This window comes from Artemia sp. Qi Xiang Cuo, chromosome 13 (assembly GCF_049724085.1).
Source record: "Artemia sp. Qi Xiang Cuo chromosome 13, ASM4972408v1, whole genome shotgun sequence".
In the NCBI taxonomy this organism is placed as follows: Eukaryota; Metazoa; Arthropoda; class Branchiopoda; order Anostraca; family Artemiidae; genus Artemia; species Artemia sp. Qi Xiang Cuo.
This window is the reverse complement of record NC_142806.1, coordinates 9,183,748-9,205,459: the sequence shown is the minus strand read 5'-3', so window position 1 is coordinate 9,205,459 and position 21,712 is coordinate 9,183,748. Positions and strand designations below refer to the sequence as shown.

Sequence of the window (21,712 nt, the reverse complement as noted above, 5' to 3'; positions counted from 1 at the left end):
TGATACCAAGTGACCTTTGTCTGCCTATGCGAATGATTCCTTTTAACGCTTAAGTATCTTAAAATGATAATTGTCATTAAAATCTAGTCGTGATCATAGTAACGCTCTTTTGCAAGCCATTTTGTTTTCTATTTTTCTGTTTTTTCAGACAATCTCAGGGTCATTATACGTTATTTCTCCGATAAAAGCTGCAAGAGTTACTTTTGGTATAAAAAATGGCCTTAAGGTAACCACAAACCCCGTAAGTGCACATGAAGCTATATGCAATCTTTTCAAGCCTAGTTCTCATGACTCCAAATATCTTCAAAATTTGATTTTCATCAGTCATTTTAATTTGGGTTTGTCCCGGTGATGGAGTCAAGCTTCGGTAAAGAAAGGGAGGTGTGTTTAAGAAATAAATTTTCAAACAATTATGTCTTGGGCACTTATGTAAACAAGGGTGTCATACTTTCTTTGCTTTGGGGCGAGGGAAGGAATAAAAAAATGCTGACAAATCAAAAACCAAACCAGGCTGAGAATTTTTTATAGTAAGTAAATAATATACTCTCTCGAAAATGTGAAAATTGTAGAAAAACATCACTACAAATTTCACTATTCTTTACATTATTTTTTTTTAAATATATCTTCAGGAACTAAGTTAGGTAAAAACTGCTTCTGTAGCGCAAAGCGTCTAAAATTAAAATGAAAAAGGGGAGTAATTGAGCATCTGGTTCTACAATGTCGTTTTGCATATTTGCTGAGTCAGTAAAAACTTTTTAATCTAGCATTCTCGTTTTGAAATGCGTCAAACTGTCTACTTTCTTTAAAAAAAATGTGGCGGAAGACTGGAAGTGTAGACTGGCACATTTGTCTCTTTTTTCCGTTTTCAAGGCCGGTATATCAGAGGATCCAAAAATAGAAAAATGGGACAAAAACGACAGTATACACAGCGTTTCTGGAGAAAGCACTGAAAAGGAAACAAATGTTGATAAATAAACTTGTAATCTAAGGTGGGCGGAAAGTAACTCCCTATTTTAAATTACTTATAAATTGTATATAATTTGTTACTGCTTTGTCATATTTTTATGATTAATTCTCTCAAATGGTACAATTTTATTGATAGTTTTATTTTGATTTCTGATAAAACCATAACATGGCTCAGCAGTTAACACTTCAGGAGCGTGCCCAGCTGGCGTCACGATATGAAGTTTGGCAATCTGTCGTACGAGTTCAACGATGGTGGCGGACTATTCATGAACCACGTGCCCAAGTGGAACCAAAAACAATAAGAAACTATCACGCGAAGCTCATGACCACAGGATCTGTGGTAGATGTTCGCAGAAGTGGACGCCCTTCGACATCCACGACCCAGGAGACAGTGCACGCAGTCCAAGCAATGTTCCAGCGTAGTCCAGGAAAGTCAACTCACCAGGCAGCTCGAAAAAGTGGACTCACCCGCTAGACAGTGCGAACTGTGCTCAAAATAGAGTTGAACTGGCGTGCGTGGAAGCTGCACTACTGCCAATCACTCTCGGATGAGGACTGCGACATTCGCAAGGAGTTCGGAGAAATCATGCTGGCTGGGCATGAAGAGTGGCCCCATCTCTTCCGCAACATCCTCTGGACTGAGAAGGCTGTATTTCACGTCGGAGGCTTTGTCAACCGTCACAACTGTCACTACTGGGCAGGAGAGGATCCTATGATGACAGTTGAAAAACAGCAAAATCGACCCAAAGTAACGGTGTGGTGTGGTATCACCTCAGATCAGGTTGTGGGCCCATTTCTTCTGCGCAACACCATGAATGCTGAACAATACCTTGATATGTTGCGTGATAGAGTCTGGCCAGTTGTCAGCACATGGGAGAACATCGACGAGTTGATATTTATGCAAGATGGCGCCCCACCACACTTTGCTCTTGTTGTCCGCGAATGGCTGGATCCTCGCTTTCCGGGGCGTTGGTTGGGACGTCGTGGTCCACATGAATGGCCATCCAGGAGCCCGGATTTGACACCCTGCGACTTTTTTCTTTGGGGTTGGGTAAAGGAAGAAGTCTACCGCTCCAAACCAAAGACACTCGAAAAACTGCAGGATCGAATTAAGGAAGTCATGTCCACCATCCCAGCGGAGTTTCTGAGAAAGTCAGTGGATGCCATTCCTGAACGTTTGCAGCAGCTGGTGGAAAGATCTGGGGCACATATTGAATTTTAGAGATAACTTACCATTTATGCCTACCTTGTATGATTAATTTTTTTGAGAATAAATAAATATAATGTACATTGTTTTATTAACCAAATAAGGAGTTACTTTCCGCCCACCCTGTAGTTAATAACAGAAAAGAGTAGATTATCTTGCTTTCGATTTTCTAGAGAACGGGTGGTCTGGGCGAGCTACTAGTGATGAAGAACGAGTGAGAGTTCCAGAAAGTTCTTTTTATATGAGGTGAATATCTGGGGGATGTCTCTTTTCATTTTATCTGGGGGATGTTTCTTTTGATTTTATTTTACCTTTCTTGTTCAAAGTCCATGGCAAAATCCACCACTTAAAAAATAATAAAGAATGGTGTCCATTTGATAGAAAAGTAGCAAAGAATTAATTGCTTTCAAAAAGTAACTTTTTTGTTGAAACTAGTGACGACGTAGTTGCATTACGGGTATCAAAATATACCATTAATTATACTGTGTTTCGGTAGAAAGCATACCGCAAAAATACTGCTTTTTCCATCGACCGGCACCGCTTTTTGGTATCGGTCAAGTGGCAACACTGTTTGGTATATACTCTCAGGGTTGCCAAGGGTGACACTTTAGTGTCACTTTTGACACTTTTTTTTAAATGACACTTTTCAGGACACCTGACACTATTAGGACACTTTTTAGCAAAAGTGGCACTTTTTTTTGCTAAGTAGCACTATTTTACAAAAAAAGATTTTTTTCAGACAAAAAACCGGAGGAAAACTGTTAATGTAGATTTGCATCGATATCCTTTTTCTGTCAGTTAAGATTCTTATCTTAACTCCGTGCGGGGCAATTATTGGATGCAAGAATCTTTCTGTGCGATGAAAAACGTAAACGTGTTTGTCTCTATCTGTGTGTGAGAAATTTTTATATTCTTATTCTTATCATTGATAAGAGCGAAGATCAACCAGTGATCTTTGATATGAAACACTTAGCAATGAAGAGGATAGAGACAGACATTTAACTGCAATGTGGTGGAGAAGCCTTCAATTGTTTTCAGTTGTTTAGTTCAACTATTTTGTGTTGTTGCAATAATAGTCCAGTAAATTTACGAAACTCTGGGACAAAATTGCAATATAAAAGATTTTTACACCGTCTTGTAGAGAAAAAAATTCTGTACAACATATCAAAAGTCCCCATAAATCTCCTGGGCTGAACAGGGTAAAAAAAAACAGGGGAAAAGGGGGAAAAAGGGGTAAATTGTAAAAAATCAGTGGCAGATATATTGTGCACTCGAACTTCACGTCTACTCTTTTTCTGCGCGGAGAAATTGAAAAAAGGAAGTTATGTTGTTTTATCGTTGGACTTGGTTCGATTTACCCCTTTAGCGGGGGAGGGGGAAAATCAGTATCCTCGAGAGTTGTGCGATATGGCTGGTCAAAACGTTGCCCCCAAGGTTTTTGGACTCGATGTTTTCAAAAAACAGGGTATTAGATTTGTATCTTGCTTTTCTGCAGTGTATTCACCGTAGGGGAGGCAATGCATCGGGCCTTCAGAGTACGTGGGCAGATTTACTTCGACTATATAATAGAATCATAAGACAAAACTAAATGTAAGAAATGAAACAAATCAGGGAACCTCGATAATCACAGCAAAAGATAATTACGGGTTATATTAAACTAAAAAGGAAAAGATCAAGCATTTGTACTAAGTATCGTCTTCTTCATCGTTATCAACAAAAACATCTTTATTGGTAGTCTTTGCAAGCAAGTGTGCAAGACAATCCATTTTTTCGACAACTACAGCGCGAACTGGCACAGTTAGAATGCATACAACTGCAATGAATCTCATTTAGCAGATGAGGCGGAGTAGGCCCATTGTCTTTCATTATCGAAATCAGGCGTCTGTAACGTAATTGTCAGCTTCAGTCTATCAGGTTAAGTTCTGACGCAGTATTACGCCACTCCATTATCTGATAGAAGACTATAAGAATGACATTTCGCAGACGATGGAGTTGGTGGAAGTCTCTCTTGGTTCACAAAAGTTGATGTCTTCGAGCTGTTCGGTTTTTCAAGAAAAACCCTGTAGCTAGCTTTGCTGAGACCCTCCCTTTTCTTAGCCTTGTAGAAACACAGCAAAAGATTTTCACCGACTAGCTGGACTTCTTCCTTCCTAGAGCGCGGATTAAGGAACACTTCACAGTTATTCTTAAATTCTTCATGGCTTCTTAGGAATGGCAGAACAGCCTGCTTTCCTATCCCAAACAAACGGGACGTCGTGTCGCAACCCAGAAGAGCGTGGCCAACGGGAATATAGTGATAAACCTGTCCCGGCGATCTTTTGATAAAGTTGAAGTGCCAGTATTTAGTTGACAGCGCTCTTGATTTGGTACTGCTTTTGAAGTAAAGATCCCTGGCTTCCGGAGGCAGGTTATGGAGGAGAAGGATTAATAAATCAGTGTCGTTTCCGACTACAGTGATAACCCCTTCCTTATCGGCTTAAACACCTGTCAACGCAATCAGAACGTCCGCATCTCTGTCTGCATGAAGAACAGTGAAGCCGGCCTGGACAAGCTTCTTACCAATAGCTCGAATAATTTACTGCTTATTGTTGGGATTCCGCAAGAAGTCCTCCTTCTTCCTTTAAAGTTTCATACTCAGTGTGAAATCGACGATCGGACACTGGATACCTTTCGTTCGTCTAACTTGGGTGACATCTTTGGTAGACGGGCCTGAAGTGTAACCATCAAAGACGACAGAAGCATTCGAATACTCCTGTGTCACGAAGGAAACGTAACTGTTGTAAATCTGTTCGAAAGTGCTTCCTGTTTTCCATGGACTATGCTGGAGCAGCCATCCGCTATCGATCAAGTGTTTTTCTAGCTCTTTCGATAGGACGTTTACAGGTTCTGACCTTGCTAATTTCCAAATAGCTTTTTCTAACTCCACTTTATCTGGCTGTTATGGCAGGCTTGACGATTCGAAAAGGGCATAAGGATAGATGGAGAGTTCGAATCTGAGAGTTTCTTCCAAATCTCCTCCAGCTCTAGTTGCCGCTGCTGCAAGACGTTGGAATAGAAGACTTGCGTCAATTTGTATGTCTTTACCGTCAGCTTCGGAAATGTTGCCTTGATATGCCATCGTAAGTGCATTGCTCTTACATTTGAATGCATAGCGATCGGCATCGGCGTTTTCTATTGACTTCAGAACTTATTTTCCTATCGCCTTTGCTTCATCCGCGTTGACATCCTTTGCTGCTGTCATGCCATTCGATATATTGCGTAATTGAGTGCAGTTGTCCTAAGGACAGGACTGCGCAAAAAAGCTACTGAAGCCTTTATGTCCTTTCTATCTCTTTCTATCTGAGCTGGTCTTGCGGAAACGTGCTGGCCAGATGACACGTACTCAACGCTGGTGAGTGTCTGCATAAGCTCATTAACTTCAGCTCGTACTGGCATTGACACTGTTCAGATCAACCTTTGCGTCTAACTCATACCATTTCCTCTCGTGTATCCCCCACTTGTTTTCAACAACCTCATTAGTACTTGCTCAATTACATGGGAGAGAGCCCAGCCCAAACTTTATCACTTCTTCGAATGACAAACATCCCATCCGTGATGTCTCTATACAGCTTCTGGTTAATTTCTTTCAGCTCTTCCATTTGCTGAAGAAATATTTTCACCGACATCATTTACAGGTTTTGGCCTGCAGCTGCAAAGTAAGGGAGCATCTCAGAGAGTTCTTGAAGATACTGAACTCAGTTTCCGGTTCGTTCTGCCAGGATGACCTTCTTAAGCACTCCGAATACTTCTGGATACTGAAGCTATATTTTAGTCCTTTTGTTCTACAGCGTGTTTTGAAACTCCCTCATTTGTGTTTGTGTTTGACGTACTATGTCTGCGTTGGATACATCTTCGAGGGTTACTTTCTCACTCAGCAGAGCCAAATATATTGCCGGAGCTTCTGCAAAATTTTGATGACTCGTACGTATTTCATCTGTGCAGGCAAAACCATACGATTTGCAAATGAGAGTGATCTGCAATTCTGAATCTATAAGCTCGTGTGCTCTCATGGCTCTTGAAACAGCCTTGCCGCTAAGGATATGCTTAATAGTGTTACCGGCATATAGGCATTCGAGCACTTCTTTTATTCCTGTTTCCGTCATCAAGTGTCTGATCACTCCAAGAAATCTCATACGGCAACGGAGACCACCGATCACCGGAACTGATACCTTGAGAGGATTATCAGCAGGCTTAGAATTGATGATGTTCACCGCTTTCATGTACAAAGGTTGGTCAAAAGTCACAACTGGTACCATTCTGTGCTGGCGGGCTTTATTGGAGATAAAATGTAAGGTCGTGCATACACAAGAAAGGTCAGAGGGGTTATAGTCGATCATAGGCAGAAAAACAGTCGACGAGGCACCTTTATGTGACTCATGGTGAATTGCTAGCATAAATCCACTCCATCCCGCCCGTTTCGTGTCATGTATCCAGCTTGCATCCCATAGCAGGTAAATGCCATCGATCTTGTCGTCGAAGGTGATGGTCGGTATGGGTTTGTACACAAGACTGTTCCCCTGTTGGCTTCTGTTGTAGAAGAAGAAAGGCACTTGTCCAACCTGCTGGAGTATACTCAAAATCGTCATTCTTTCTTTACGAGACAAGCTATGGACGTTGGACAGCAGCAGTCTTTTCTTCACTGGTTTTGTACTATTTCCCCGTCTTCAACTGCTATCTGTTCACCCTGTTGCACACTGGCCTCGTTGATCCCAAGAGCTCCTTCTTTTGTGATTCTGACACTTACACCACCAGTGCGGATGCTGCGGCTGCAGAGCTTGCAACGTTCATGTTCTCCTTCCATGAATAGGGCTCCATATGAAAACTACAAACAAAAATTATTAGGCAAGAAAGAGGAGTTTTTTTGCACAAGCCATATTGTAGTCACACTTGGGGCTAAACTCAAACCTAAGCCCTGTTTTGGATACGAAAACAACCCATAAAGCGAATCTGTCCATAAGATTTGTGAGTTCAATACCTCTAATCAGCCTCAAGCCAGGAGGCGCAGTTAAGAATTATCCCAAATTAAGTGGCTCTCAGACATAGGACGTAAAGCGACGAAGCAAAGTACCTTAAGTTGCACGTAAGGTTTACCGCTTATTCACACGTAAAAACAGAATTCTGGAACTGTAAAACCAGCGTGATGCGTCAAACTTTACGAGTAACACAAATTATTTCCTTCTATTCCTGCTCTGCCTCACAAAATAAAACATTTGAAAACGGCCTGAGCTATAAGGAAAGCTCCAATTTTTCACAAAAGTTTGAATTCACTTTACGATCTTAATGACCACTAGCTTTAGGTTAAAGAAAAATTCAAGCACAAAACCGGTTGGAAAATCGGTTCAGTTTTCACAATACTCTCGGATTTCCACTATGTGTAAAAGCATCATAAATGAATCTCGAGCGAAGTGGAAAAGAGAAGCATCACGGAACAGAATATTAAACTCCCGTCAAAATGGTGCCAGAGGGTTTTAAAACCAAGTTGATAGATCTTTGTCTCCTCTCCAAATTATGTAGAGCCGTCTGACTATCTTTTTACTTTAGAGGATATCTTGATTTCCCCCTCTTTTTCCCTTGTAACTGGAAAATAGGGAGGGGGGATGAAAGGATAATTAAAGAGCAATCAAAGTAACATATTCATTCTTCTCGCACTGGTAAACCCCAGAAAACAAGTCTTGCAGACTACTGTGCAGGATCTGTGTTTCCCCCCTCTTTCCCCCTATAAGTGGGGAAATGGGGGAATGACTTATTATACAGCAATAAAAAAACCGATATTCGATCTTCTTGGACCCAAGAGCATCAGAAATGCCATTCTCAGCATCAAAAACTACCGGTCAGAGATCTTCAAGTTTTCCCCTGGATTTTCTCCTTCCCCCCCGTTTTTCCCATGTAACTGGAAAATTGGGAGAAGGGTGAAAGGCCAATTACAGAGCAATCAAAGTGACATATTCATTTTTCTTGCACTGGGAAACCCCAGAAATCAAGTCTTGCAGACTGCTGTAAAGGATCTTTATTTCTCCCCTCTTTTGCCCCTGTAAGTGGCGAAATGGGGGAACAACTTATTACAGAGCAAAATAAAAACCTCGTATTCGATCTTCTTGGGCCCAAGAGCATCAGGAATGCATTCTTAGCATCAAAAACTACCGGTCGTAGATTTTCAAGTTTTCCCCTGGATATTCCCCTTTCCCTCCGTGTTTTACCCTGTTCCGCCAAAAAGGATTCTTGGGGAATTTTGATATGTTGTATATAATTTTCTTCGCTACAAAATGGTGTAAAAATCATTTATATTGTAATTTTGTCCCAGATCATCGATTTTTTCCGTAGATTTACTGAACTATAATTTGTATGCTCATAGACGATAAGTCAGTCAAGCGGTTTGCAATTCTTGAGTGGGTCCGAATTACATTTTTATTTTTTATTAGTTGAGGGTTGACTACAATTTAAAGAAGATAAGAGCAAGAAAAGCTAAGAGTGTATTTTTGCGCCACTATGTTAATAGCTGTTACTATGCTAACCAGTCACTGGGCCAGTGGCTGCTTAACTTTGCGCGTCCTTCCATCGATTTCCGTGACTGGAGCTCTTGAAGCCCAGTGACTGAAAAGCTCACTGGTGACATCACACAACGACTCAGCAACGAAAAAACATCCACTGAGCTCACTGGTGTCCCACAAGAATATCCAGTGACCTCTTCAGTGTCTGGGCCAGTGACGCAAAAATATGCTCTAACATTTCCGTTCATACTTTTCGTATTTTTTCTTTGAACTCTTGGCAATGGACAAATGAATAGAAATGCATAACCATCATATTAAAAACAAAATTAATACCAAAACTTCCATTATCTTAAATCCTACGCAATTATTAGCAAAGTCATAATCTAATTTACTTTTTTTTTCTTACTTAAATTTATGTTACATCCCTAAATAAATTGAATATGGACGCACTTCCTCAGTTTTGTTAGTTCATTCCACTAATTTTTGATTGTAAATGTAACTTTGATGTATTTAGAGTATCACACTGAAACTGTAACTGCTCGTTTTTTTATTATAAAGGTGCTTTCATATTGATACTTAAAATCCTAGCTGACTGTTCCTATGCCTTAGTCCCTGGAGACATCATTAAAAAAATTTACTGGGAGTGGCGAGAGTTCTCGTGAAACTCATTCTATTCAGGTTGTGATAAACAGATTAGATAATATAGCTGTCTTATTGTTTTTCCACTAGTTTTTGCCAAATAAATTATTTGAAAGAGTTAGTGTCTGAACCACTGTTGGTTGTGTTTATCATAGGGTCATCAATAGCAATGATCTATGTTTGTGGAATTCTCTTCAGCATTTTGGGAGAAAAGAAAATTTCAAGCACCTGTATGCAGTGTAATAATTCAGATAGTTCATTTTATGGAAAAACTGAATGAAAAACTCTCAATGTAGACGAGTATTGCTGTCCCTTTTTTTGCGTTTTCTCAAAAGAAAAAAAAAACTTAAGGTTTTTCCTCTTTTCTTTTTCCGTTCCTTTTTCAGTTCCCATTTCATACAGTAAGCCCCACTTGCGTTTTAGCGGGTTCTTAGGAGGGGGCTGGAAATTTGACAAGAGTGGAAGTGCTGCGCAAAGCCGGAAATCAGCACCAACTAAGTAAAATCAAAATTTCTTGTTTATAGTTGATAAATGGCATTAGATCTGACATTTCCTGTTGGAGAATTTAAAGATGCAGGGAACTACGCGGGAGCAATCCCAAACGGATTGGCAAATATTTTCACATTTGAAAAGCTTGTTGATATGAGCGCGAGCGACGCGAAGCGTCGCGAGCGGCAAATTTTTTGAAAATGACACTTTTTATACAAAATTGACACTATTTTGCCATTCAAAGTGGCACCAAAAAAACCTGGAGAGCGGCAACCCTGTATACAATAGCAAAAGATTCAACACAAGAAAATCCAGGAAAATGCTTAGGGTGATTGGAAAGCTGTTTAAAAAAGGTGTGGATGAAAGGATGATTTTATTTTGTATTTTAATGAAAGTTTACTTTACCGTAAAGTATATCTTGGAGTTTTAAACTAGAAATAAAATTATTTTTCCATACACTGTACTGCCCATAATCATGGGTATATACAGAAGGAGGGCAGCTGCCCCCCCACTAGAACTTGAAATTTTCACTAGATATGGCTTAAAAAGCAGATGGTTGATAAAGCAGTTAAAAAGGTAAATATTTACCAAATCATATTATTGAGTTACAACAAAAGTGAATAGGGTAAAAAACCAGTAGGCTATCCAATTGAGCAAAATTATGTAAAACTAAAACCCTCACATCTTGTTACCAAAAAGGAATTGAGAAGGATTAGGTATATTAATGAATAGCTAAAAGTCTAAGCTATGTATCAATATGGTTATTATTCAGATTAGCCTATTTAAGATCAAACACTTTAAATTATTAGTTTATTGTCTTATCTACAGGGACCTCTTTTTGGAAATACCAATTATCCTATTTTGATGTATAGCCTATATCCTTTTAGTGTTTCAGTTTTATTTATGTATTAGGCTAACAGAAAGCTGATTTTCTTCTGATTCTGGAAATGTAACTTTTATTGCTTGATATTTATTCTATAAATAACAAATATTTAAATATAATTTTTATTTTCAATTGATTTTCAAAACAGAGACCATATTTTCAATTTATGCTGACAAATCATTGGTGAAAATTTGACCAAGAAGGTGGGGTTCTTGTTACTGCCCTCACATTGCTTGATATTGATAGTAAAAAGGGGTGGTCCAAAAACCCATTGCTATTTTTCCAAAATGCCAAAGAAAAGTGGTCTTTCCCAAAAAGAGGTCTTTTACCCTATAGCCTACCACTTGATGCCTTTGTTTAGCCTTTGCTCTTTATGAATATAATAATCATTTTTGTCAGAAATGAATTTTAGCCCCCACCCCTATAAATACCAATTCAGGGTATATATTTGCACATTAAGTGGGTGGGGGTAATTTTATTTCTGATGTAAATGAGAGGTAAGTTTAAACTTTGCCCCCACCCCCCTAATGTGCAAATATATACCCTGAATGGGTATATATATGGGTTGGGGACTAAAATTCATTCCTGACAAAAATGATTATTATATCCATAAAGAGCACAAAAAAAGGCATCAAGTGGTATATTCACTTTAGTTGTAACTCAATAGGCCTAATATGATTTGGTAAATATTTACCATTAAAAAAGGTAGATGGCCAAAAAGGCAGTTGATAAAAGGTAGATGGCTGAAAAGCTGGAAATAAACTGTAGCCTAAAATTCTACTTTAGCTACTTTTGGCTATCTTGGAAAGGGGTTCAGTTAGGAAAATGAAACTTTCAGGGCTGGGTCTATAGGTTAAAGTATGTCCTGGGAAGGTATTTTGAAGTACCTACCTCCACTCCTTCTCCCTCTAGAGGGTATGCAATCAAATATGTTTATTTTTCTCAAATTTGTTAAACAAAATATACAACAGTGAAAATAGTGATGAATACAACCCCTTGGAAACTATGTTAACTAAGATTATTATGCATATTATGAAGTAGGAATTGTTTTCTTAACATGTCTCATTATGACCAGTACTGGTCTTAAATTTATACTACCTTTTTCTGATTTCTAAGTCTTGGAAACTTGCTTACTTAACAGGTAATTGACCTATTGAAATTTTGACAAAACAACATTTTGTTTTAATTTTCAGTTATCAGTTTCTTTTTCTTGGGCTTTAGTTCTTGAAATACAATTTCTGTTATTTGAGTAGAATTTTTAGCCTTATCAATAATTTTCAAAATTTAGGAGATGCATTTGCATATCTTTATAACCTTATAAACTGGGATTGAGCAAAGTTGTGAAGCTAAAACAGTTTTGTTTTACTTCATTAAGCAGAAAATTGATTTTGCAAGGTTTCACTTTTAAAACACACAAATTTTTGAAGGTCATCAAAGACCAGCTTCCCAAGACATACTTTAGCCTGTAGACCTATCCCTGAAAGCTTCATTTTCCTAACCTAACTCCTTTCTAAGATAGTGACAAGTAGCTAAACTAGAATTTTACCCCAACACCCTTTCTGAATGTAAAATATTTGTTACCATCACAATTACCTTAATTGTTATAAGTGTTTCTAGGCCTAACTATTCCACACCCCACCCTGCCATTGACATTGAGGATTAAAAAAACAAAAAACAGGTTGTATTGATTTGAGAAACACCAAACTTGTTTATATGTTCTTTTTTCACTGGGTATGAAGGTTTAAGATTATGTATACTTAACCTAGGGAACTCCAACAAGGGCAATAAATTTTGGAAGAAGAATGTTGCTATATCAATTCTTGGTATGGAAATCAGTTTGGAAATTTAAAGCCAAGCAGACACCTCAATTAAATTTTCAGGACCAAGAGTCTATACCTCAATTAAGACAAACCATTAAGATAATTCTGGTTGTATTTTTATATGAATACAAAATAAATTGTATAAGGTTATTTAAAAATAACCTTAATCATTTTTTTAGGCTAAAGAAAAAACAAACATGTAAAACAAAATCTTTCTGCCTTCAATGATTTTTTTAATAAAATGGCGGTTTTCGATCATGCTAGTTTTCAATTCACATGAACAATCATCTCCCTGCCTGTATATAAAACTTTTATTAAAAATTGATTGCACAGAACTACTGCTGATTGAAAATTCAAATTTTGTCCACAATTTGAATTTGTAATCCAACCTTTTAATTCTTAAGCAGAAAATCTGAAGAGAAAAAACGTAGCAAATATTCCTAATCCTAACCAATGATAAAACTATTTCAGTTGAAGAAAAGAAAATCTCATTTTCCAAAAAGTAAAGAATCACATGGAAACCTAAGATGAGCTGAAAAGAAGCAATATGATAACCCAAACTCAAGTTATATGTTCCCTCTGAAACAATTGGTTTTGCATCAAGCCTGCAACTATAACTTGCATCAAAAGGAGAAGGTACTTTAATCATTGGATCCATTTGTCTCAAATCTATCCATTTACCAAGCCAAAATTATGATATTACCTAGATTTTTTCTTGGAGAAGAATCTAAAAAATACTTAAAAAACTTAAAAACTTAAAAAATAAGAAAAGTGTCCTTTTTTCAACTATTTTTAACCAATTTTCAACATGTTCTTGATCTAAAAAACCATGTAGTTACACTGAATTCCATAAAGGTAATTTGACAGATGGATAAAGCTGAATCTCAGCTATGGGACAATATAAGAATTTTGCCTTTTGTTGAATTAAAACCATATGGGAGCAGAAAAATTGAACAGGGAACATAAACTTAAAACAAACAGAAATTAAAGTGAATAATCATATCTAATATGAAAATAATAGATACTCCTATGGATAAATAAATAAATATTTAAGTTGAATAAATAAATGTTTTTATTGATGAATAAAAAAGAACAAATGAGAATATATAGATGAGCATTCTAGTGTTTGAGTGAAATAAATGGTAAATCAACAGCCAGTTAGCTAGTTTATCAACCAAGAAATTGAACATTGTTTTGAAGCATTAAATTTTTTTAAGCATAAGCACACACAGGTTTAACAATTAGATAGGAGAGTCAGAAGGCTCCTTTTGAGAGGTGAGGGGGGGTGGTGGTCAAAACCTAGTAAAAGTATGTTTTAAGGACTAAGTAAACCTGAGTTTCTTATTTAGAAGTATTCATCCCTGTGTAGTACTAGATTAATTTTTTGGCAATTTTTTCCGTCTCTATATCCTAATATATTTTTTCTATTCATTAAGCTTTAGTCTATATTTATAGATACACACAGTAATAGTTGATATGCATTATGGAATTTCTTTGTGAAATCTAATTAGGGTGGATGCTGCCCCTTAGCCATTCCTCCTATAAAGAGGTATATGCCTTACACCCCTGCTGCAGAGTGTGAGTGGATACACTTTTTCTAGCATTGGCTGTATAACTATTCTGTACATTATGCATATGTATAGAAAACAAATTAATATTTTAAATGACTGACTTTTCTTATTTATGAGATTCTATTTTGTTGAGATCTCTTTGATTTTCCCTTATCTTCTCAGTACCTCCTTTTTGCCATCTCAACCTCATCATCATATTCATATATGATTGCTTTAATAGTACTTTCTGGGCTACAATTTATTCATTGACTGGGGATTTTGACTGAAGATACACTTGTTAACATGTTCATTTGTTCAATCTGTCCAATTACATCCTGTTCAAATTGGTGAATGTTTACCTCAGCTTAGCCTACATTCAATTGTTGCATTCATTTTTGCACACAAATGTTTGCATGTAGGCAATAGCTTCACAAGCATTATTCAACACACAAAAAAGGTGTGTAATTTGCTGGCAGTAAGTGCACCAGTGAGTTTCAAACATTCACTGGTGAGTGTCAACATTAACAAGATTTCGGACATTCACGGTAATATATATATATATATATATATATATATATATATATATATATATATATATATATATATATATATATATATATATATATATATATATATATATATATATATATATATATATATATATATATATATATATATATATATATATATATATATATATATATAAATTAACTGGAGATCAAAAATGCTTTTACAGTTCTTATAAAGGCACCAAATGAGTGGCACTTTCTAGCCGACTCAAATAAGATATTCTAGGCAGAATGACACGCAGTCAAGGGGTTTCTAAGAAATGGACACTGCAAATATATCGAATCTGTGTCTTATTTCAGTGCCAAATTATTGTCAAAACAATGCCTTTGGTGTTGGCCATGGGCTATGTAATAGTCATTTTCTTCAATTTATTGCCCCCCCCCCAACGACGCCCCTGGGCCTCCCTTATCAGATATTATTCTGAAGGATATTATTCTGAAGTTCTTTAAAGAACTTCAGGATAACAAGATTTTTATGATATGTCTCATCATTTCTTATCTTCATTGCCTATTTTTTGTAACTTTTTTTTATTAAAATCTTATACATGAAATGTCAACCCCTTTGATATTACTTTTGCATATCAGAAAAAAAGAGAAATGTATGTACCTATAAAAAGGATATTTATTAGACAGTAGACCAAATTAAAAACAATAAATAGTTAACAAATTGTAAAAAATTATGTCTTAAGTTGAAAATAACTTCTGGGCTTGACCATCTCAAATCCAGAAGGATATTTCCTACTATCCTCTTGAATTTCTACTCCTGACCTGTGTGCCCTCATGCCTGTGGCCTACCATTGAAATTCTGTAATTCTCAAACTTGTAATTCTTTAAATGCTATTTCTGGTATTTGAAAATGCCAAAAGTTGTATTTCCAAATGAAAACTCACACACACACACACAAAATGTATTTTCAGTATCTTCAGAGTAAGCAATTGCCCCCCCCCCCTCCTGCCCTATTGACGCCTCTATTATTAGCTAGTTTTATTTAAGAAGCAACTTTTACATATTATTGAAGTTATTGGCTGACTTTTGTCTGGAAAAATAGTCAATAAGATGTTTTGTTATTTTCTTAAATATAATTAGTAGCCTATATATTAAATATATATATATATATATATATATATATATATATATATATATATATATATATATATATATATATATATATATATTATAATTAAATATTATTTAATTATTTAATTTATATTATACTTATATCATAAATTTAATTTATAATTTAATTTAATTATTTTATAATTTAATTTAAATTTTTACAATTTAATTGTTTAATTTATATTATAAATAGATATAATTAAATATAATTAGACAGTGATTTATAGGTCCTCGTTTGAATGGTGGCATTGGCATCCTTGAATCTAAAGCACAAGATGAAGAAACAGAGCTGGCCAAACCAGTTGGAGAGCTTGTAAACTGTACCAGTCAAAACAATAACAGGCTAGGAAATGAAAAAGAACATGAGGGAAGTCATAACAGAAACTCTTCAACAAAGAAGACATGTAAAGATATGCTCTCCTTTACAGATATAATTGGCTGGGTATGTATATAGTTCAATTGAGTTCACTCAGGAGGGCAGGGGAGGCCTTCCACAGGAACATTCAAAATATTCTGGGGTTTAAAATGCAAAATTTTGCAATATTCAATATTGTTTTGATGCTTTTCTAGCAAAAGTTCAAATAGAAAGCAAAATTTTGCTTTCTGACAAAAATTCAAATGAATTTACTGAAAAAAATCTGCTTTGTCAGTTTAATATACATATGCTGATATTTATTCCTTAAAATCTTAATTGATTTTTGATTTCTTAAAGTTAGAAAAATGAAAAAATTTAAAGAAAATTTTTTCGTAAAGTACAAATTATATCCTGGCTTTTAAAAAGCTTGGGGTTTAGAACCCTACTCATATTAATTTCTCCTCGCTTTGAGTTTGACTCTTCTTTATTTAATTTGTTTGTCTTTGGTTTCATTTATCTATTGATACTGATTTGTGGTAGTTGTGTTCTTGGTAGATTATTTGATTCTATTTTTGTTCATTGTGGTTTTAATGGAGTTCTTTACTCTTTTTTTAAATTTATTTTGTTGACATAGTCTTTTTCAGGGAGAAAGACTGAGCCTCTTCTAAAGTTAAAAAAACATTGCTTCCATAAAAACCTTAAATACCCCCTGAGCATAGCTTACGACCCTTGCTCGTATCTCTGGGGTTTGTTTAAACCCCAAAGGCCTTGTTATATGATATGTAGGCTATTTTGAATAGAATGGCTATCTAAAAATTTCTAATAGATTTTTGGACAATACAACATGTGTGTGTGTGGGGGGGGGGGGGTAGCTGCCGTCCAATCGCTTTGACTCTTAAAAAGGGCACTAGAGCGTCAATTCAATGAGCCCCCTTCGAAATTTATATGATTATGTTTTCTGTAAATACCTTGCATGTTCCAAGGAAATATCTTGAAACCCGTAGCCCGAAGGTTGGGGGCTTTGTTACTCTCAAAGACATAATTTCCAGACCATTCCGATACGTTGAACAATATTGCTATCTGAAAATTTTCAGAGAAAGTATGTGGAGAAATTATGGGCGTGGGGGTGGCATTTGCCCTTTGATCACTTTCTACTAATAAAAAAGGCACTAGTCTTCTCAAATTACAATCAAATAAGTCCTTTTTGAAGCTTCTGCAACAAAACTTTCTATAAAAACCTTATATGCCCCGAGGGCATAGCTTTCGACAATTTGTGCAAAAAGTTCCAAAGCTGCCAGTAGCATTCCAAAAGCTACCGACACTTTAGCAGCACAACTTTGACCTAATCTAATCCCAAAAATAAACATAGAATTACTGCTACATTGTAATGTCGTTGTTTTAGGCTACTAATCTCCCATGTTCCAGCTTTCTCATTACCTGCTTCAACTGTATATACACCTTGATAGCTACCAGCCATTTTAAGATTCTTTCAACTAACTAATAAACAGTTTTAAGAGAATTTGGCTGTTTGTGCAAGATTTGGACAAATATTCACTCAGTTGAAGAGAAGTGGAGTAAGTAAAAACTTGTCCAAAAGGACGAAGGATAACAACGACTTAAAAGTAAATTTTCACATAGCGACATTGAAACTCAATGAGCTTTTAGTTTGAACAAGTTTTAAAAAGCAGGTGCGTGAGAGCCATTCACAAAGCAGGATAGTAAACTAAAGCGGGATAATGTGTGCTAAAGTCATTCTGATGTACTAATTGAATTCGATACCAATCTTTAGGATTACCAATATCTTTGTCTTGAAGCATTAAAGATGAGGGTTGCATAATAGTTTTAATGAGAATATAGGACATAATGGTATTCACAAAGAAAGTGGAAAAGAGGGCTTTTTGGAGCTAATCCCGTCTACTACTTCACTAATGCGATGAAATTTTATTTTTTCAGCACGATCAGTTGTGCGGAAGAAATGCCACTTCTTCCGTGAACCGAAGTGAGCGTCCAAGGCCGCTTTAATAAATGGCTTACATGTTTCATGAATAGGGGGTCCCTGTTACTGTATAAGTAACTCACTGTGAAGAGTGTCGGAACTAACACTACGGCCACGAGTGCGTCTGTCCACAATACTGCCCTTACTCTTGACAACAGATTCACATGAGGTCTTGCACATACAGCACAATAAGAGGTGAAGAAATTCGGGAATGCCATCATACAGTGCTGGCTGCTCAAAAAAATAAGCAAAGCTTTTGTAGCACACTAAGAGAGGAATGCTTAGGATCTGCATTTACGTTAGAAACACGATCTAACCATGTTTTGTATTGGTCGAGAACTGTACGTTGTGGCAAATTTTGAAAACCCTGTGAATTCGCAAGCTAAGCCAAGTGTCCAAGTTGATCAGATTTTCTGTTCGTCAATTCAACTGAGCTGGTATCGAATATATTTTCCATAATGACAGTCCATTCGTCAACTGAGTTTTACCTATTTGTGGCAACGAAAAAGCGTGAATTGAAATTATTCAATAGTTTGTCTAAAAAGCTGCAAAGTTTCTGGGAAGTTGCAGCTACTGCCTGTTTAGTCATTCCTGCAGAATCTCTTAATTCAGAAATCACAGCATTATAAATTACCGAACGCGTCCCTCGCGACATCAGGGGTTTCTGGCGTAAAACTATGGGAACTTCATGGTATAAAAAAACCTGTTGATAAAGAAGACGCTGCTTTCGAGAAGCAAGGAACTAGCTGAGAATCAACTGGATCATCTGCTGACAGTTGTAACTTCATCTTGGTGAGATCATCAATATGTTTATTCCATATATTCGTGATTTTCCATGGTAAGAGATTCACCTTTTGGAGTGAAAGGGAAAGGCTAACTATAGTTTCGTAAATATCAATAATCCCTTTTAAGCTAAGTACGAAGTCGGCTTGAGAGATCTTATTCAAATAATCACCTCGATTATCGCTGAGTAAGGAAAACATGAGGGGATAGTTGTCCCTGGAAGTTTTGAAAACTTATGCTGAGGAAACCTAGTTTTGAGCAAACCTAGTGGAGGAAAAGAACGATGGCCTCTTGAAACTGACACCCTTTGTCTTGGTGAGGGCTATCATTGCTTCAAAACTTTTTTCATGACCCATCTTTCTGTTACCGATGGATATGGGGTCACAAAGATCTGGGACCCGCTGTGACGAGGTTCAGGCATCCCTTCAGACAATTCAACGCGATGCGTAGGATCCTAGTCAGATTTTTACCAGGGAGAATCACGGAGATCAATAAGCGTCAAAAGATGAGTGGGCACATGATGCGTAAAATATTGTCCATCCATTGCACCAACCTACAAGCTGCTGCTTGATATCTTCTACCTTCAAAGACTGATGCTTCAAAGTTTCAAGCAGAGCGTGTGCGATGTCTAATCCTGTATGCCTACTAACGACTGGAAAGTCCACAATGAAAGAATCAAGACGTCCAGAAAGAAAAGAAATAATACCAACAATCTGGAACGCTCGCCTATTAGGCGTCATCTTGTCGGCAATAATAGCAAATGGTTGTGGCCGTTTAGTAGTGGGTAGATTTCTATTAAGACATCTTTGCAGTTGGGAGTCAATAAGTTTGGCAAAAATGGGAGTTAGACTTAAGACAAACATGGCACTAGTCCTTTCAATTTCCAATAATCGAATGAGCCCTTTTTCAAGTTTCTACAATATTGCTTTCTATAAAAAAAACCTTATATGCCCCAGGGCATAACTTGAAACACCCTTACCCGGAGGGATGTGGGGGGGGGGTGTCATCCTCAAAAACATAATTTCCAAAACTTTCAACTATGTTGAAAAAAATGGCTATCTCAGAATTTTGATTATATGTGTTTGGGGCAATGGTGGGCGTGAGAGGGGGGTTAGTTGCCCTCCAATCACTTTCTACTATTAAAAAGGGCACTAGCCATTACATTTTCCAATGAAATGTGGCCTTTTTAAGTTTCTACGACAACTCTTTCTATAAAAACCTTATATGCCCCCAGAGCATAACTTACAACCCTTGCCCTGAGGGCTGTGGAGGGTTTGTCATCCTCAAAGACAGAATTTCCAGAGCTTTCAACTAAGTTGAACAAAATGGCAATCTCAAAATTTGTTGGATATGAACAAACCCTGAACTACCCTGAACAAAATGGCTATCTCAAAAATTTTATTGGATCTGTTTTGGGAAATGGTGGGCGTGCTAAAGATGTTAGTTGCCTTCCAATCACTTTCAACTATTAAAAAGGGCTCTAGCCATTTCAATTTCTAATCAAATGAGCCCTTTTTAAAGTTTCTACGACAACGCTTTCTAAAAAAAACCTTATATGCCTCCAAATCATAATTTACAACCCTTTCGCTGAGGGCTGTGGGAGCGGTTATTATCCTCAAAAACCTAATTTCCAGAACTTTCAACTACGTTGAACAAAATGGCTATCTCAAAATTGTGATTGGATGTGTTTGGGGAAATGGTGGGCGTGAGAGGGGGGCTAGTTACCCTTCAATCTCTTTCGACTATTAAAAAGGGCACTAGCCCTCTCAATTTCAAATCGAATGAGCCTTATTTTAAGTTTCTACAGCATAGCTTTCTATAAAAACCTTATGTGCCCCAGGACATAACTTACAACCCTTACCCTGAGGGCTGTGGAGGGTTTGTCATCATAAAGATAGAATTTCCAGAACTTTCAACTAAGTTGAAAAAAAATGGCAATCTCAAAATTTGTTGGATATGAACAAACCCTGAACTACCCTGAACAAAATGGCTATCTCAAAAATTTTATTGGATCTGTTTGGGGAAATGGTGGGCGTGGTAAGGGTGTTAGTTGCCTTCCAATCACTTTCAACTATTAAAAAGAGCTCTAGCCATTTCAATTTCTAATCGAGTGAGCCCTTTTTAAAGTTTCTACGACAACGCTTTCTATAAAAACCTTATATGCCTCCAAATCATAATTTACAACCCTTGCCCTGAGGGCTGTGGGAGTGGTTTTTATCCTCAAAAACCTAATTTCCAGAACTTTCAACTATGTTGAACAAACTGGCTATCTCAAAATTTTGATTGGATCTGTGTGGGAAAATGGTGAATGTGAAAGGGGGGTTAGTTGCCCTCTAATCATTTTCGACTATTAAAAAGGGCACTAGCCATGTCAACTTCAAATCGAATGAGCCCTTTTTAAAGTTTCTACTACAAAGCTTTCTATAAAAACCTTATATGCCTCCAGAGCATAACTTACAATCCTTGCCCTGAGAGCTGTGGGGGGGGGGGTCTCATCATGTAAGACCTAACTTCCAGAACTTAAAATTACGTTGAACAAAATGGCTATCTCAAAATTTTGATTGGATGTCTTTGAGGAAATCGGGGGTGTCAGAGGGGGTTAGTTGCCCTCCAAACATTTTCAGCCATTAAAAAGGGCACTAGTCATTTCAATTTCCAATCGAATAAGCTTTGTTTTTAAGTTTCTGTGACAACGGTTTCTATAACAATCTTATATGCCCTTAGGGCATAACTTACAACCTTTGCCCTGAGGGCTGTTGGGGTGGGGGGGGGGGTTTTGTCATGCTCAAAGACCTAATTTCCAAAACTTTCA

At 37.0% G+C, this 21,712-nt stretch overlaps 1 protein-coding gene across 1 annotated transcript in view; it reads left to right on the top strand.

Annotated features, from left to right (window-relative positions):
- The first annotated feature begins 10,109 nt into the window (after positions 1–10,109).
- LOC148944918 (uncharacterized) overlaps positions 10,110–21,712 on the top strand; it is a 37,787-nt gene continuing 26,184 nt past the window's right edge. The window contains exons 1-2 of the mRNA XM_089098533.1: positions 10,110–10,181; positions 15,994–16,208. Coding sequence (XP_088954659.1) covers positions 10,148–10,181; positions 15,994–16,208 — 249 coding nt within the window. The 5' untranslated portion in view covers positions 10,110–10,147. The remainder of the gene's footprint in view (positions 10,182–15,993; positions 16,209–21,712) is intronic.